Genomic DNA, 15,409 nt, shown 5'->3' with positions numbered 1-15,409 from the left:
TGGATAGGACTACTCACTCTACAGCATTTTTAACCACTTTGGTTCCTATCCTCCACCCCCAGCTGTTAAATAAAAATCAGTACTAGGTGTTGTACTAAAAAAAAAACAACAACAAACAAACATTACCAACCAGTTCGCTCTGCTGGCTTCCCCCATCAGATCAGTTTTTAAGTTTGCACAAACAGTACCTTATTCATTCCTTTTCTTTGGCTCTGGATTAACAGGCTTCCTTCACAAAGCTTCTCTGCCATGGTCCTTCCAGGCAGTGGTGTACCTAGCTTGTGCGACACCCAGGGCAGTTCACCGATGTGCCACACTCCCAAAGTGCGTCACCCCACCACCTTTCCTTCTAGCAAGGGGGTGCACAGAGCAGGTGCGCAGCTGTTGTCTTTGCCAGTCCCCTGCCCCGGAACAGGAAGTAATGTCAGAGGGGGCAGGGGACTAGAAGAGCCAACAGCCACACGCCTGCTCTGTGCACCCCTTTGCTGCCAGCCCCTGGGGCGGTCCGCCGCCACCACCCCACCCTTGATACCTACTGCTTCCAGGTCCCAAATTCTGGCTTCTCCCTTGTCCTTCTCACAGGCTGTGAGGTTCTTCTCCCTTCATTCATGTAGAGAGATTTATGTGCTGTACTGGGAAACTAACACTTCCCTCTCCCAGCTCCTCTGGGCCACTCAGCTGGCTAATCTCCGGGTCATATGGTTAGTTGGAATGTGAACCTAACTCTACCCAGTCTTGCTTTGTGTACAAAACTAGTTTGCTTGCCGTAGATACCAAAGTAGGGTGTTCTTCCCCATCCTCACCTTTAAAGGGACATGCACACTTCTGAGCATTGGCCCATTGGGGTTCAAGGAAAAGAACTCCCACTGTAAGCCAACAGCGCAGAAACCTAGCTTGCCAATGCTCAAAGTAAATGGTATTCTAATTCTATGCAAGCTGTAAAAGCAAAAGCAATAGAGGGGAACATGCTAGGCACATGTTCAGAAGAGTTTTGCAGTAAGCTCAGCTCTTGTGCACATGTGCCTGGCAACCCCGAAAGTGAATCACACATTGACGTCTGTTTTCTGCACTTTTAAATATAAGCATTTAAACGCTGTAAACATGTGCCAATGTATGTTTTCACTTTTGGGTTTACTCTGATTCACACACATTCGTCTCTCACTACCAGTGCTTAGGGGCTTGCACGGGCTTCCTTCTGCTTCCAAATTATATAAAAACTGGCAGATTTTAAAGAAAGAATCATAAGAAACCCTCTCTTCAAACACCCTAATACCTGCTCCAAACTGGTTTTATTTTTTCAACGGTAAGGTGGCTTCGTTTTGTGCACTGTTCTCTGAGCATTGGAATGGAATAGGAAATGACCTCATTAACATCAATTTGACTATGTTAGCATGCTATTTGCACTAATCTTTGGTGTGCACATTGCCTCCCACTCTAGAGCCACTGAACATTCTGCGCTCACTAATGTGGGTACTAGTCCAGCCCTAATCATCTCTAGCGCCTGTGTTTGGTTCTCAGCTTCAGCCCCCAACTGTGGTACAATTTTCTCTGCATAGGCTCCATGGCTGTCCTAGAACAGGCTTTGCTCCCTGTCATATAGTGCAGTTGTCAAATAGATATTTGCAGATAATGGAGGTTCAGATATAATGTATGTGCTGAAATGGGAGTACTGTTCTCGTGTCCAGTCTCAATTTAAAAGACAACTGTGCAAGGTTTCCCTTTGAAAATGGGCTTCTAGGCTCATAGAGAAAATATTTATGTGCATTTGCAAGCTACATGACCCATTTCAAAGTTTTCTTCATTTCTTTTAAGATTTAATACTTGAGATTTCAAGTGTACATAGACTCACAAGGAGGTCTCATCATGTGTATGACATCCACACTGAGATTTTGGAACAGTGCAGGTAGTCATATAAGTGGCTTTAAATGAAGATGGCCTTTCATAAAATGACTTACTAAAGATTGGGAAGTGTGATCTGCACCAAGATGAACAGTGAATTTGCTTATAAGCCGGATTCAGATAGATGACGCCTGAGCCCAAATTCCCCAGGTGTAATATTAGGGGAGGGTACAGTTTCCCCATAAAATCATTTGCTCTGCTGTTTTGTTTTTATCCATAGCTTTGATGAGATGATCAATTACTTTGGGCTGAAGCCAAAGCCTGGGGAGAAAGAGATTGTCCCAAGCTATGTATTCACCGTCTGGTACGAGTTCTGCAATGACTTCAAGACTATGTGGAAACGAGAGAACAAATCCCTGTCTGCAGAAAGGTATGGTTCTTATCCCTCTGAGCCTATCAGAAGTGTAGGTCTGTTCCTAAGAGCAACAGTTCTTCTCCTCTTGAGGCAGAATAAGACTAAGAATATTATTATGCCTCTGTATCACTCTATGGTGCGACCTCACCTTGAGTATTGCATTCAATGTTGCCCAGAGTCATTATAAGAAGTTGATGACTCCAGGTTTGTTTTTCTCTAACATGGAGTAGTTTAAGCTGTTTATTTTTATGTTTTTTAGGCTGAGAGTGGCACAACAATCTGTGAGCAAGCTAACAGCAGAAAAGAAGGTGGAAACTAAAAAGATCAACCCCACAGCCAGCCTGGTAATGGCTTTACTCTTTATGGTGACTTGCCTGTATGGAGAAGCACATGTACTGTATTCACTGTGTAGTATATACACTGCAGAATGTTGGCAGGTGGTATATATGTACTACACAATTTAATATGCATACTGCACACATATATAAGCTTTTACTCGTGGGGAAGTTCTACAAAATACAATTAGGAATTCTGCATCAAAATGTTTAAAATTCTGTGCACATTATTTTCAAATTCTCACATTCTGGGCTTGAATTACTAAAGTGTGCTACCACATTAGTACACGCTAATGCTTTCAATGCATGTTATTAATAAATCCCCTTGCATGAAATGGAACCTGCAGTAAATATTATGTTAAATACGCAATAGCACCTTTCAGTAAATCCAGCCCTTTATTTGTAATTGTTTTTTTGTGTGCAGAATTCTCCCCATCATAAGGGTTGGGTCTTCCCCACCACAAGCCTGACACTTCCTCCCCTCTCTTTCTCTGTCATTAGGGTCAACCCTGTCGAGCAATCTCTCTCTCCAGTTCCACCCTCCCCAACTTAGCCAAGTACTCCATTGCCAACTCCCTCCATAGAGGCAGTCCCAGAATTCTCTGCTCCCTCTCCAGGATGGACACTTTCCAGCTTTCTCCCTTTTCTCCCATGCTCTTTCCAAACCTGTCTCACCAGCTTTCTGTCCCTCTCTCTGCTCCCCTGGCCAACCTCAGCCACACCCCCTGGCTAGGTAGACTGTAGTATACCCCCAGTACTCTCCATCCCTCCTAACAAGTTCTTCAGTTCTCTTTGTCACCAGACTTGTTCTTTCTCTCCATTTTTTTCTCATTCCTGAGCTCTCTTACCTCCATCCCCAGGCACATCCCCAGTGATTTATCTGTCTCCTCCTTGCTCTCTGTCCCCTCTTGGCACACACACCACCAGCTTGCTCTCCTCTCCCCCAGTACCAGTGCGTTTTGTCTAGCAAAAAAGGTGCCGGTACTCAAATGCTAGGCCACCCTTTAGGGGTGGGATGATCTCTGAGGGACCCACCCCACAATAGCCAGGCCCCCTGCAACCAGTCACAGAATCTCTGACAAGGCAGAATTGGTGTGTAGAGCCTGTTTCAATAAAACTTGGGGTCCATGGGTCAATTTTAGCAGACAATGGAAAAGGTGCCAGTACTCTGTACCCCCTCAAAAAAAGTCCTGCCCAGTACACACAACACCAGCTTGCTTTCTTCCCTTCCCTTCTCCAAGCATACCACTCAGCTTACTTTCTCCTTCCCCCAGGCACCCCCTCTCCAGTTTGTTCTCTCCTCTCTGTTGGGCACACAACACCAATTGTCTCTCTGCTCCTCCCTCCCCCAGAACACATAACCCCAACTTGCTTTCCCTTCCAGGTACACAGTAACAATTTATACCTACTCATCACATCAGACATCCATCGAAAGGAAGAGTATGCCCTTTTGTTCCCTTACTTCTCCTCTACTACCCAGAATCAGACTGTGGCTGTTCAGACATGCAGTGTGCTATGAGGTTCAAATCAGCAGTCTGACTCCTGGCATCAGAGGAGGAGGATGTGGCTCAACATGCATCTGCTGTCCTCTTCCTCTTGGCAGGTGATTGGCATAACAGGGCAGTGCTAATTGGTATTGGGTAGTAACGGAGGGGTCACTGAACCATGTGGGCCTCTGCACAGGCAGGAGATTCTACACAAATTCTGCACACTCCAGTTGCACAGAATTCCTTCAAATATCAAATTGCATATATATATGATTAGCATTTCTATTCTTAAGATTTGTAAATTGCAAATTTGGATGTTTGATTAGAGGTTTTTGAGGGTACAAGAAAGAAATCAGTGTTTACTGATTCTTGCAGCTGCCTGTGTGGTGCCACATCTGAGTTTGCTTGACCGGCATTTCGGCCATCTTGTTGTGGCTTTTTTCAGGGTGAGATATAACCCTGAAGCACTTCTAATACCACTATAAAGAGATGATGGTGAAACAGGGGTTCCTTACAAGTAGTTTTATTTCATTTTGCAAGAATCTTGATACCAGCTGCAGAAGCCTAAGAGAACAGTGTTTATTCTTCACAACATAGGTGACATTGCTGATACCTTTTCTAGTGGAATCAAATACCTATATTTGTATAACTAAGGAATCTAGTGTGAAAAAGTCATAAATTAGAATAACAAAGTGGAGGATCCAAGATAGGCCCAGGAAGGGGGGAGAGGGTACTAGGTGAAGAAGGTTTTTCCCCAGTGTTTGTCCAATAAACACTTATTTTTGCACTGGGGGTGTTTTATTGGTGTCTGTTGGTTAAAACCTAACATCAGAGGCCACAAGTAGAAGACAGTTTTTTTTGGGGGGGAGGGTTGTCTTTGATGCTAGAGGAGACTATTTGCAGGACTTTAATCTTACTGAGTTAGTCACTATACCTACCCATACAGTGGCCAAATACTTGATCATGTTATCACCCAGTCAGCTTCTGCCTCGCTCATCTTCCAACCTTCTCTCTCTCCCATTCCTTGATCATACCACTCCTTAATTTCCTTTTCCATCTTGGCACCTACTACCTCAACCAGCCCTCATCTTCCAGTAAGGTCCTGTACATCCAGAAAGTTTCATAAACTTACCTCGGACAGTTTTATCCAACACTGTGGGGATTCTCTTCCTTGCCTTTCAATGAATAGATTTCCATTTGGAATGCTACACTCGGGTGCATCATTGGATAAATCATGTTCAGCTCTGTCCCACTCCCCCATAAATCAAAGCTCCCAACCATGGTATCATCATGGTTTACATCTCCATTGACGTCATGTCCGCAGAGCTGAACATATCTGTCGGAAAAATCCTACAGCATTGACTCTTGAGAGTCTTTAGGATTCACTCTAGTCTCCATAAGAATAGCCTTGTGAAGGTTAAATTTATCTAACTTACTTTGTGATCAACACTCTTCCAAGCTTTGTAGCACATTGACATGCCTCACTAGTCCATCCACCTTTAGCACACCTTCCCAACTTTCAGCTGAGGATTTTACTTCTGTTTTTTTTTTTATAATACTTCTAAGCTTAGGCAGGTACATGCTTCCTCTCTATCTCCTCCTCCACCAATATTTTCCTCCCCTGTCTCTCCCTCTTCTTTCTCCACTATTTCCTCAACCTATCTTGCTTCTTTCAGTCTTCCCGCTCATCTGGCTAAAACAATTTCCTTCATTAAACCCTCATCACCTTTCAATGACCCTTTCCCTGCTTTTCTCTTAGTCTAGTTTCTTCAAACACTGCTTCCTCTTCTTCATGGTTACAAACAGTCTGACCACTGGTCTTTTTCCAAGCCCCCCTTGGAAACAAGCTACCGTTTTGCTCCTCATCAAGGATTTACCCCTCCTCAGTTGCCAATTATAGACCAATTTCAAATTTACCCTTTGTTTCCAAAATAGTTGAAAAAATTGTTGCAGTCCAGTTGTCTGATTATCTGGATCAGACCAACGCATTACATCCCCATCAAACAGGATTTCATTCCTACTATTCCACAGCACACATGCTTCTTGGTCTGGTGAACTATGTGAAATTGATTCTTGATGGAGGTAGGGATGTCATTTTGTTTTCTCTTGATATGACCGCAGCCTTTGACACAGTTATTGTCGAGCAGGTTGCATCAGAGCAAAATAAAAACCCCAAGATAGCAAGGGGATTGCCAATGAGAGCAAGGACAGGCACCTGAAAAAATAGAAAACAAAAAAGCATTACTTTTAAGCCCACCACACAAACGATGGGGCTACTCAAATACACTTACCTCAAACTGGTCTGTGATGCGACAGAAAAGCCAGAAGGAAAATGCTACAGGCACAGTGAAGCAAGGTACAAAGCCAATGCAAAGAAAGACTAGGGCCACCTATAGAACAACAAGCAAGCTATCTTTTTACGGCACTTTGACAGCATGTTTTGTCGTACTTTATGACACACCGATGAGCTGTCCTACACAAGGACGCACACGATGGCGCACCCCACCTATGCACATGTGTGTTGTTCCTGGTTTTTTTGGCACAGATTAATGCTTGTGCGCCCCAGCAGCTTAGCATGTTTTACTACGCTGTTTAGAGGGGGTTAGCACTACTATAGCGCTGCTTATATCTGCATGTATTAACTCTGATCATGACCACGCTACTATGGTGGTGGAATGGCGGTATTTTGAGAGCGCTATCCTGAATAGCGCTGGGTTTTGATCATCGGCCCGTTAGTGATTTGCGTTCCACCTTAGAATCTGGTAAATACATTCTTCTTATTTCATTTATCAGCAGCTTTTGACCTTATTAATCATTCTCGTCTTCAGTCTGTAGGCTTAACAAATACTACACTCAAATGGTTCACTTCCTTCCTTTCTGAAAGAGTTTACTCAGTAATAACCCCCAATGGTCAATCAAAACAGATTCCCCTTACCTGTGATGTACCCCAGGTATCGATCCTTTCTCCACTTCTATTTAATATCTTCATCAGCCCTCTAGCAACTTTGTTGCAAGATTCGAATATTCATTTTTTAAAATATGCTGATGATATTTTTCTGATTTATCCCATCTCTCCTTTAAACACTGAACTTGGCTCCTGTGGGCAAACAGTTCTTAACTCACTTTCTAATTGGTTGCTTACTCAGAAGCTTCTCCTTAACCTCTCAAAAACAATGATTTGTTTGGTCAGTAGATCCTTTAATATCCCACTTGACCAAGTTCTCTTTTTAATTTGTCACTCATACCAGTTAACTCATGTCATCACTTAGGTATTATTATCAATTCAGAAGTTTCCTTTGTAAAACAGATTTCACAAGTAATTAAAAAAGGATTTTTCTGGCTTCACCATTTATATTCCATTTGACATTTTGTTGATTTTGCTTCACTGCACACCTTAATACATGCCTTTATAATTTCCAGACTCGATTATTGTAACACCATTTATGCAGGTTTGCCACAAACACAATTATGTCGTCTTCAAACACTTCAAAACTCAGCCGTTCCGACCCAATCACCCTGCTTTTCTTCAAATTACATTGCTTGCTCATCAGATATATTTGTTACTGGTACTCATTTTTACCCATAAAGCCATTCACTTAAGCAATCCCATTTACCTTTCTTCACTGGTTATCCCTACATTCTCTCCCATCAGCTTTGATCTCGTGATTCTAAGAGGTTAATGCTCCCTCCCTCTAAGAAAGCATTCCATGAAGTTGCCCATGAAGTTGCCCCCCCCCCCAAATATTAGGGCAGAACTCTCTTTACCTAAATTTAAGTCATGCCTAAAAAGTTATCATTTTCAATTGGCATTTAATACCACTCAACAATAGTGGGTGAAATTAGGGAAACTGTGTTTTTATATAATTTTATTCTTCTCTTTTTTCCCACTCCCCATTTTTTTCCTTTTTTATGATTGAATTGTATCTTTCCTATTTAAAATGGCTTTCTGTTTCTTAGTTTTTAGGTATTAATTTATGTTTTATTTGTAAATCACTTTGGCCTCCAATGAGTAAAGGAGGTATATCAAGTTCAATAAATATAAACAAACATAAATATAAACAAGGCAAGCTAATAAGAGTCCCATAAGACATAGGGAGCTGGACATGTGTTTTAAAGAGCCTATTACAGGCAACTACAGTATTGGAGGGATTTGTAGTTAAAGAGCACAACCCAATTCCCTGCCTCCATGCAAATGGGAGCAAAAAAAAGTCCTATTGCTTTTAGACCCTTTTCTCACCTATCATTTATAGGCAGATTAAAAAAGAAAGTGGCAACAACTGAGTTAGTGCATTTTCTGGAGAATAATGATCTTCTAGCTATGGGATAATCTAGGTATTGTATAAGCCATAGCACTGAGATTGCTCTCATCATTGATTGTGGTTTTGCACCACATTAGCTTTATCTAACTATTTAACCACAACATCACTTTGTATTTGTCTGTACTGGAGTCCGCAAGTGCCTCTCCAGAACTATGTAAGCCACATTGAGCCTACAAATGAGTGGGAAAATGTGGAATACAAATGTAATAAATAAATAACCTTCCTAGAAGCTTGGATGCTGCTTCTAATTTCATTATCTTACTGGATCTGTCAGCCAACTTTGATACCATGCATCATGAATTGTTGTTATCCCACTTACAGGGCAATGGTATCAGGAGTAAAGCATTGGTTGGTTTTCTTACTTTTTAAAAGAGATGAGATGGCTCTGATTTATCTTGGCCTTGGACCCTAACTTCAGGTATTTCACAGGATTCACTCCTGGCACTTGTTTTATTTAATTAGAATATGGATCCTTTTAATCGGATCTTTGATTCAGCCCAGACTAGATACATGATGTACACAGATTTAATGTAAACTCAGAGAGAACTATTGTGGCATGTGTTTCTAGGTTGAGTCAATGCCTGAATGAGACTGTGTGTTGACTAGTTCAAACTCTTAAGTTAAATCAAATTAAAATGGAGATGTTACAGATGCTAAGACCCCACATGCATGTTATGTATTGAGATTCAGCTAGATATTCAAGTATTAATTATTAGTGAGAAAGTGAAGGTGCTGGGAGTATGGTTGACTCATTCTTAACTATGATGATGCAAATCAGTACTACTTTCAAATCATGTTTTATTCATCTCTGGATTATTCAGTACTTATGCGCTTATATAGAAATCAGATTTGCTTATGATCATGTACAAAGTAATTACAACCCAGTTTTCCTTGCATTGACAACCATACCTTGTCTTTCTGAGAAATAGTCAAAATTCTAGGTGTCATTTTTGACACTAAACTATCGTTCAAACCTCAGATTGATGCTCTGCCTTCTTTTCCCTTCATCGGATCCATGCCTTGCGTTAGTTTCTGGACCATTCACTCATTCGTACATTGCTTCTCTCTGTTGTCATTTCCCACCTCAACTACTGTAAATCCCTTTATGCTTGTTTTCCTCTCTACTCCACTAATCGTCTCCAGTTAATCCAATCAACCACTGTTAAACTTCTGCATTTTTCTCATTGTTTCAGCCATGTTACCCCCTTTCTCCGACAGGAACATTGGCTTCCAGTCATAGCCCAGATAAAGTTTAAGATTGTTTGGTCTTTACAGCATGCTGTCCCTCTGCCCCAGTTTATCTCCATTCTGTATTGATCCCTTATACCCCTACATGATCCCTGCATTCTTCTACTGCTAATCTTCTGGTTGTACCCTCTCTTCCCTATTTCCATCTGACTTTATTTATTTGGATTTATTTACCGCCTTTTTGAAGGAATTCACTCAAGGCGGTGTAGAGTAAGAATAAATCAAACATGAGCAATAGGCAATTACAGCAGTAAAAATATCCAAATAAAAATACAAAGTATGGCATAGTATACTACTTACAATGTCAACACAATATGTTAATAGAACATTTTAATTGACAGTGAAGGTTATAAGCAAAGATGGAACATATAGATAGGTAAGAGAGTAAGAAGAGTTAGAAAATAAGGTGACTAATAAAAGGTGCACATGAGGTCAGAGAGATGGTTAAATAATATCTCAGCTAGGGTAGGAGTGGATAAACATGTCCTGCTGCAGTATGTGCAGCCCGTGCCACTCCTTGTATGTGTGAGTGAGGCTAACAAGTTAGTTACTTCTTCCATTAAAGGCCTGGTTGAAGAGCCAAGCTTTCACCTTCTTCCTGAAGTACAGATAGTCTTGTATTAAGCGGAGCCTTTCAGGCAGTGCATGCCAGAGTGTAGGAGCTACTCTGGAGAAGGCTTGCTTGCAGGAATCACATTGTGTAATGTATTTTGGAGAGGGTGTGATTAGTGATAGTCCTTGAGAAGACCTTAATATTCTTAGCAGTGTGTAGAGAATCATCCTATTCTTCAGGTACTCAGGGCCATTTCCTTTAAGGGCCTTGAAGATCAGACAAAGGGTTTTAAATTTAGCCCTATGTTGTACTGGTGGCCAGTGAAATTTTTGCAAAAATGGTGTGATGTGTTCACATTGCTTGCAACCTTCTACGAGTCTTGCTGCAGCATTCTAATCAATTGGAGCTGGTGCAGGCCCTTTGTAGTCAGACCGTTGTATAGTTCATTGCAATAATCTAGTCGATGTTATCATGGCATGCACAAATGGGATAAGATTTACCTTATCGATGTAAGGAGAGAGGCAGCGTAACTGTCGCAAATAGTAGAAGCAGCTCAAGAGCTTGGATTTGGGGAATCAGAGTAAGTGTTAGATGTAACTGTCCAAGGTTCCTGACTTGTGATTTGAGGGGGAGTTCGTACTTCCCAAAAGAGATTTTGATGTCAGGTATGTATGCATGTGTTAGGGACCCAGAGAATCTCGGTTTTACTTGCGTTCAGGCAACGTTTGTAGTGTTCAGCCCATTCTTGAATTGATGTTAGGTGATCAGTTTATCCAAGGTTGTAGGTAAGTCAGGCTCAATGGGTATGAGTAGCTGCACATCATCCGCATAGATGTAGAAGTGAGTGTCCAAATCAGCTCAGCTAGTGGCTTGAGGTAGATATTGAACAGAATAGGTGACAGTTGCGATCATTGTGGTACCCCATAGGTCAATGCCCATGGTGGCAATAAGTTGCTGCCAAACATTATGAATTGTTGCCTTACTGATAGGATCTGAACTAGGCAAGTACTGTTCCATTGATACCTGTTTCTGTTAGTCATGCTAGCATGATATCATGATCCACAGTGTCAAAAGCTGCTGAGAAAACTAACAGTACTAACACTGAGGCGAATCCCCTGTCTCGGTTTCTGTACTAACACTGAGGCGAATCCCCTGTCTTGGTTTCTGTGAAGATCATCTTGTAGGGATACGAGGACCATTTCTGTTCCATAGCCAGGTCTGAATCCTGGTTGATATGGATCTAGCCAGTTTCTCTTTTCCAGTCAATCATGAAGTTGAGCACAGACTGTTCTATAAGTTTCCCTAGAAATGGGGTGTTGGATATTGGCCGGTAACTTTCAAGTTTGTCCTGGTCAGGGTTGTGTTTCTTTAGTAAAGGGTGAACTACTGCCCTGTTTAATGCTGTTGGTAGTTGCCCATTAGAAAGAGAGGCATTCACAATTTTAGTGGTGCCTTCTATGAGGCCCATACTTGCCTGCTGCACTATCTTTGATGGGCAGGGGTTGAGGGAGCAGGTAGTTGGTCGAAGGTCTCCTAAGATTTTGTCAAAGCTTTCCTCTGTCATTGGATTAAAAGCGTCCCATCTGTCTCTGTCAGGAGAGGGTGAGTTTGTGCACTCCTGGTTAACTGATTGGAGACTGGGTGGGATTGCCTGTAAATCCTTGCAGAAATTTTTAATTTTGTTGGCAAAGTATGCAGCAAAATCATTGCGGTTCAGATTTGACTGAGCAGGCAGCTTCTGTTGTGGGGGTTACAGTAGGCTGTTTACTATACTGAACAGCTGCTTGGTTGAATTGGCAGTCTGCGCAATGCATTGAAAGAAATATTGCTTTTTGGTTGCTCTTAAGGCTTGACGATACTTTGTCATGTGCTTGCTACAGTTTAGCCTATCTTCATCCAGGCAACTCCTTTCGAGTTTCTGTCCTTTGTACTTAAGGATTCGAAGTTTTGGAGAAGACCAAGGTGAGCATTTTTTAGTGGTGCCATTTTCTCTAAGGTCTTGGCTAAGTGTGTATTCCAAATGTCAACCTGTTCTGATACTGTGTTTGTCTTTTCATCCACATGTGGATAGTCCTATGCTTCTGGGAAATTCTCAACGGTCAGGTTTTTTTCTTTTTTCTCTGATCTCCTTCCAAACTCTGGGAGGTGCCATTTGGTTCAGGTGGTCACTTAGGGAAACTTTAATTAGAAAATGGTCTGACCATGATAGGTTTCTCCTGAGAAACCTCTTTTAGCTTTCTGGGGCCCTCTCTCTGGAATGCTCTTCCTTCGCATCTTTGTCTAAAACCTTCTTAACCAAGATTTAAATCCCTGCTAAAAACCCACCTTTTCTCTGAAGCTTTTGGCTGACCTGCTTCCTGTCCACCCTTCCCTGCTGTATCTTACTCAGGAGAATTTTTGATTTTACTATTGTAAACCGCGCAGTAGCCACTGTGGACCCAGTGTGGTATATTGAGCCTCTGTAATAAATAATTAAATAAATAAATCTCTTTATTATCGGTGTTTCCATATTTAGCATATTAAGAATACAGCAGCCTGTGTTCCAGGAATTAACTTGGAACATATTAAATAAATACTTAAATTTTTGTGCATCAAGTTCAACATAATAATCATGATTTCTAAAGCCCCTTTGTATATCTGCTCTTTTGTTGAACAATGTTTCTATAAGGCCATTTATTTATTCTACTAATCAGATTTTCTTGCAGATGCCTACATATGTTCAAATGGTGGCTCTTGTAGTTAGTCTCTTTGGAACTTGCTTCCCCTTTTTATAATGTTTAATGAAATTTCAGGGTTTTTAAAAATGTAAATATGTGGTTTTGATTTTGTTTAGTGGTATTAATATTGTGTAACTAGTAAAAGAGGCCTGTTTCCAACAGAAATGAAACGGGTGCTAGCAAGGTTCCATGCCCCCCTCCCTACCTCTCATCTGAGTTCCAGCCCCCCTCCCCTCCGAGTTCCATGCCCCCCTACCTCCCTCCCTCTCCTCCGTGTTTCAGGCACCCCCCTGCCCTTTGAGTTCCAGGACCCCCCTGCCCCCCTCCCCTTCAAGTTCCAGGACCGACCCCCTCCCCTCTGAGTTCCAGGATCCCCTCCCTCCCCTCTGAGTTCCACGCCCCCCTCTCCTTCGAGTTCCGCGCCTCCCTCCCTCCCTCTCTCTCCCCTCCGAGTGCAAGCACGACCTGTCCTCTGGCAGCCCCTCGCCTTCCTGTGTGCTGGCTGTAATTTAAAAATGCTTACCTCTGGGTCCGGCGTCAGCAGTGAAGACGAGCGGCGCTTCAGACTGCCTTCCCATCTGTCTCAGCTCTGCCTTTGGTCCTGCCCTCATTTCCTGTTTCTGGAAGGGCGGGACCAAAGGCAGTGCTGAGACAGATGGGAAGGCAGTCTGAAGCGCCACTCGCCTTCACTGCTGACGCCGGCCCCCGAGGTAAGAATTTTTAAATTACAGCCGGCACGCAGGAAGGCGAGGGGCTGCCGGAGGACAGGTCGTGCTTCCGCTCGGAGAGAGGGAGGGAGGCGCGGGGGCGTGGAACTCGGAGGGGAAGGAGGGAGGGAGGGCTGCAACTCGAAGGGGAAGGGAGCGTCCTGCAACTCAAAGGGGAGGGGAGCCTGTAACTCGGAGGGGAGGAGAGGGAGGGAGGTAGGGGGGCATGGAACTCGGAGGAGAGGGGGGAGGAGGAGAGGGGGGCCTGGAACTCGGAGGGAGGACAGGGGGGAGGGGGGCGATTCTCTGCTCACCTTCAACGTTCTGTGGCTGGCTGGTGCTGGCTTCCCTTCCCTCTCACTGATCCGCCCTCTGATGTCATCGCCAGGGCGGACCAATGGGAAGTGTGTTACAAACCCAGACATCCAGACAGAGGTGCAAATTATTATATAGGATTTTGCAGTAGTAAGCCACACAATAAAGGTAGTAGAGAAAATTGAGAAATAAAAGTTCAGTCACACAATATTAGTGGTTGTTAGATAGTAGTCTTTAAATACCAGATAAAGTTTTTAGAGAAAGATGTTATAATAAAGTTATTCTTCTTAAACAGAAAGAGCGGCTGCGACAGAAAGAGGCAAATGTTGAGCAGCACCTGAGAGAATCCCCAGCGCAATAATGACTCCAAGACTCAAGGCAAGGCAAAAGGTCCACCTGCCCCGTTTCAGGAGGAATATGTGTCCTGAATGTCCAAGTGGCTGAAGCCTCCCAAAATGACCAGCAAATGACTTTTCTAATGTGGTATCAGTAAATGATTTGTCATTCATTAGGTTGAACACTCAGGTTTCATGTACACGTTGTTCATATGGCTTAAAGAGACTAAAATGTAGCACTTTTCTTGAAGGATTATTTAAGACCTGCTAAACAAATGCAGAAGAACAAACTTTACTTGGGAATGTGACACAAATCACCAAGGACAATTACCTCTTTCTAAGCATAATTTTATGTACTTGATGAACAGTTTGTCTTGTAAAGCTAACTCTGCTGTAGAAATTCCATGTTATTTGATTCCAAAATAAAGTCCCTGAAATAATATACATGTCATTTCTAAAGGATACAACTTAGTCAAGCAGTGCATCTTTAGAAGGAGAGCATTTCCCCTGGAACTGCACCATTCCTCCTGTGCCTTGTGTTTTGCATTCCACCAGATCAATGGCAGTTTATGGGTCATCTCCATAGTAACTGGTGAAACTCCTAATTAGCATGTCAAGTTATCTAAGAAAAAGATCACCTGAGCGCAACTCAGGATCACAAAGGAAAAATGAGGTCTTACCTGCTAATGTTCTTTCCTTTAGTCCCACCAGACCAATCCAGAATATGTGGGTTATTCCTGCTCAGCACTGGCTAGAGTCAAAGAAAAAAGTCCTGTGTATTTTGCCCAAGAAGGGCATTTTAAATGACAAAGCAATGGATCACCTGTTTTCCTATTCTTTTAAGTTATCATATGTCACTACTGGGGGGCCCCCTAGTGGGGTTTGTTCCGGTCCTAACACTTCCACCGGAGCCAAGGACTGCTTGAGTGGAGTCTCCTTTTCTGTAGTAGAAAGGGATGGCCCTGAGGTATTCCTTTTCTGCTATGGCTGAGCTACCTTGCCCTTTACTTTAACCTCTCAGTTATCAGTGACCCACGTGGCCACCAATAACCAAGCCTTCACAAGGTTTGACTAAACAAAATACCATTTATTCTGGGTATCACAACTTTCATTTACTTAAACAATGCTGCTGTCTTTAT

The 15,409-nt window shown here is 42.7% G+C and overlaps 1 protein-coding gene across 3 annotated transcripts in view; it reads left to right on the top strand.

Moving 5' to 3' along the window:
- The window catches only part of FMN1 (formin 1), a 169,348-nt gene extending 154,366 nt beyond the window's left edge, over positions 1-14,982 (top strand). For 2 of the 3 annotated variants that reach the window (XM_030214200.1, XM_030214199.1), the window contains 3 exons: positions 2,120-2,269; positions 2,514-2,598; positions 14,231-14,982. In XM_030214200.1, coding sequence (XP_030070060.1) covers positions 2,120-2,269; positions 2,514-2,598; positions 14,231-14,296 — 301 coding nt within the window. In that variant the 3' untranslated portion in view covers positions 14,297-14,982. Of the gene's footprint in view, positions 1-2,119; positions 2,270-2,513; positions 2,599-14,230 lie in introns of those variants that run through there. The other variant, XM_030214201.1, reaches the window with a different exon arrangement.
- The last annotated feature ends 427 nt before the right edge of the window (positions 14,983-15,409 follow it).

Source organism: Microcaecilia unicolor, chromosome 9 (assembly GCF_901765095.1).
Source record: "Microcaecilia unicolor chromosome 9, aMicUni1.1, whole genome shotgun sequence".
In the NCBI taxonomy this organism is placed as follows: Eukaryota; Metazoa; Chordata; class Amphibia; order Gymnophiona; family Siphonopidae; genus Microcaecilia; species Microcaecilia unicolor.
This window is presented reverse-complemented; position numbering and strand designations above follow the sequence as displayed.